This window comes from Neopelma chrysocephalum, unplaced genomic scaffold (genome assembly GCF_003984885.1).
Source record: "Neopelma chrysocephalum unplaced genomic scaffold, ASM398488v2 Primary Assembly neopelma1_91, whole genome shotgun sequence".
In the NCBI taxonomy this organism is placed as follows: Eukaryota; Metazoa; Chordata; class Aves; order Passeriformes; family Pipridae; genus Neopelma; species Neopelma chrysocephalum.
In genome coordinates this window covers 6,679,338-6,680,805 of record NW_020897753.1, presented here as the reverse complement: position 1 = coordinate 6,680,805, position 1,468 = coordinate 6,679,338, and the positions used below count along the sequence as shown (strand labels likewise).

Below are 1,468 nucleotides of genomic sequence, written 5' to 3'. Positions count from 1 at the left end.
ATATCAATGTTCAGCTGCTCTGAAATGAAGTTATTCCACTGAATTAGTCATCTTACCCTTTACATATTAATTTATCCTTAAATGCAGAGGATAAACCTCTTTATTGTCAAGTCCTGACTTGGACTCCAACAAGCCATAACCTCTCAGTGCCTCATTTCACTTTTCAAGCCTAATATAAAGAATAAACCCCACATGGTAAAATTAACTTAAGAACAGGACTTGAAGTCACAACCCGGCAAGAACAGAAACTCTCATGTCTGTTACGTTTAAACGCAGTTGTGACCCCTTCTCTTAAAAAATTATAAATACATACAAGTGTGTATATACACATACACACACATATATATACAAGTGTGTATATATACACACATCTATTTATATATACACATGTATATATATGTGTGTATATGTATATATGTGTATATATATACACATATATGTATATATATGTATATATGTATATATATACATATATGTATATATATGTATATATGTGTGTATATACACATATATATGTATATATGTGTATATACATACATATATGTGTGTGTGCGTGTATATATGTATATATATGTGTATATCTATATAAACATGTATATACACATACACACACATATATACATACATAGCTGTATATACACAGACACATACACAGGTGTCTATAGAGACGCACATACCGGGAGCCCTTAGAGCGCTTACACTCATACATGTCTTACATTTATGTCTTATACTCATAACCTCGTAGCTGTTGGTCGTGTTTAACCCTTAGTGCAGACACTAATAACCGAAGTTAATTACACGCATCCCGTTCTCCCCCCTCACACACCCCTTCCCTCACTCCTCCCTCACTCACCCTCACATACTCTCCCCCTTACCTCACTCCCCCCTCACGGTTCACTCCCTCCCTCGCTCGCCCCTTCGCCCCCCTCACTCGCTCCCTTCACTGTCCTCAGTCACCCCCTCACCCCCGGCTCCCCCCTCACGGCTCGGTGCCCGCGGCTCTCACCTGCGATGGCGGCGGGGCCGCCCCGGATGCGGCGGCGGGCGCTGCCCCGGTTGTTGATGGGCGCTGCCGGAAGCCGACGTGGCGGCGGCGCAGCGCGGCCTCCGCGGAGCCGCCGGCCGGCATGAGGGGCTGCGGGCCGCCCTGCCCGGGCCCCGCCAGGGGCTGCGGGCCGCCCCGCCCGGCCCCGGGCCCCGCTAGGGGCGGCGGGACCCGCCCGGCTTCCCCCGCGCTGCTCTGCGGGCTCCTGGCGGCCGTGGCGGCCGTGGCCCAGGGCGGCCGAGCGCTCCCGCAGCTCAGCGACGACATCCCGTTCAGGGTGAACTGGCCCGGCACCGAGCTCAGCCTGGTGAGGGGCGGGGATGGGGCTCGGGAGGCTGGGGGGACACGGCCTGAGCCTGGAGAATCCCGGCGGATCGTGTCCTGACAGCGTGGGGAGCGCTGGGAGAATCCCTCTGGATTGTG

At 51.4% G+C, this 1,468-nt stretch overlaps 2 protein-coding genes across 2 annotated transcripts in view; one reads left to right on the top strand and one right to left on the bottom strand.

Moving 5' to 3' along the window:
* Positions 1-1,088, bottom strand: part of ASB3 (ankyrin repeat and SOCS box containing 3) — a 13,147-nt gene extending 12,059 nt beyond the window's left edge. The window contains exon 1 of the mRNA XM_027693429.1: positions 1,007-1,088. The gene's annotated coding sequence lies outside the window, so the exon portion shown is untranslated. The remainder of the gene's footprint in view (positions 1-1,006) is intronic.
* A 39-nt stretch (positions 1,089-1,127) lies between these two features.
* Positions 1,128-1,468, top strand: part of ERLEC1 (endoplasmic reticulum lectin 1) — a 9,222-nt gene continuing 8,881 nt past the window's right edge. The window contains exon 1 of the mRNA XM_027693325.1: positions 1,128-1,352. Within this exon, the coding sequence (XP_027549126.1) occupies positions 1,128-1,352 (225 nt within the window). The remainder of the gene's footprint in view (positions 1,353-1,468) is intronic.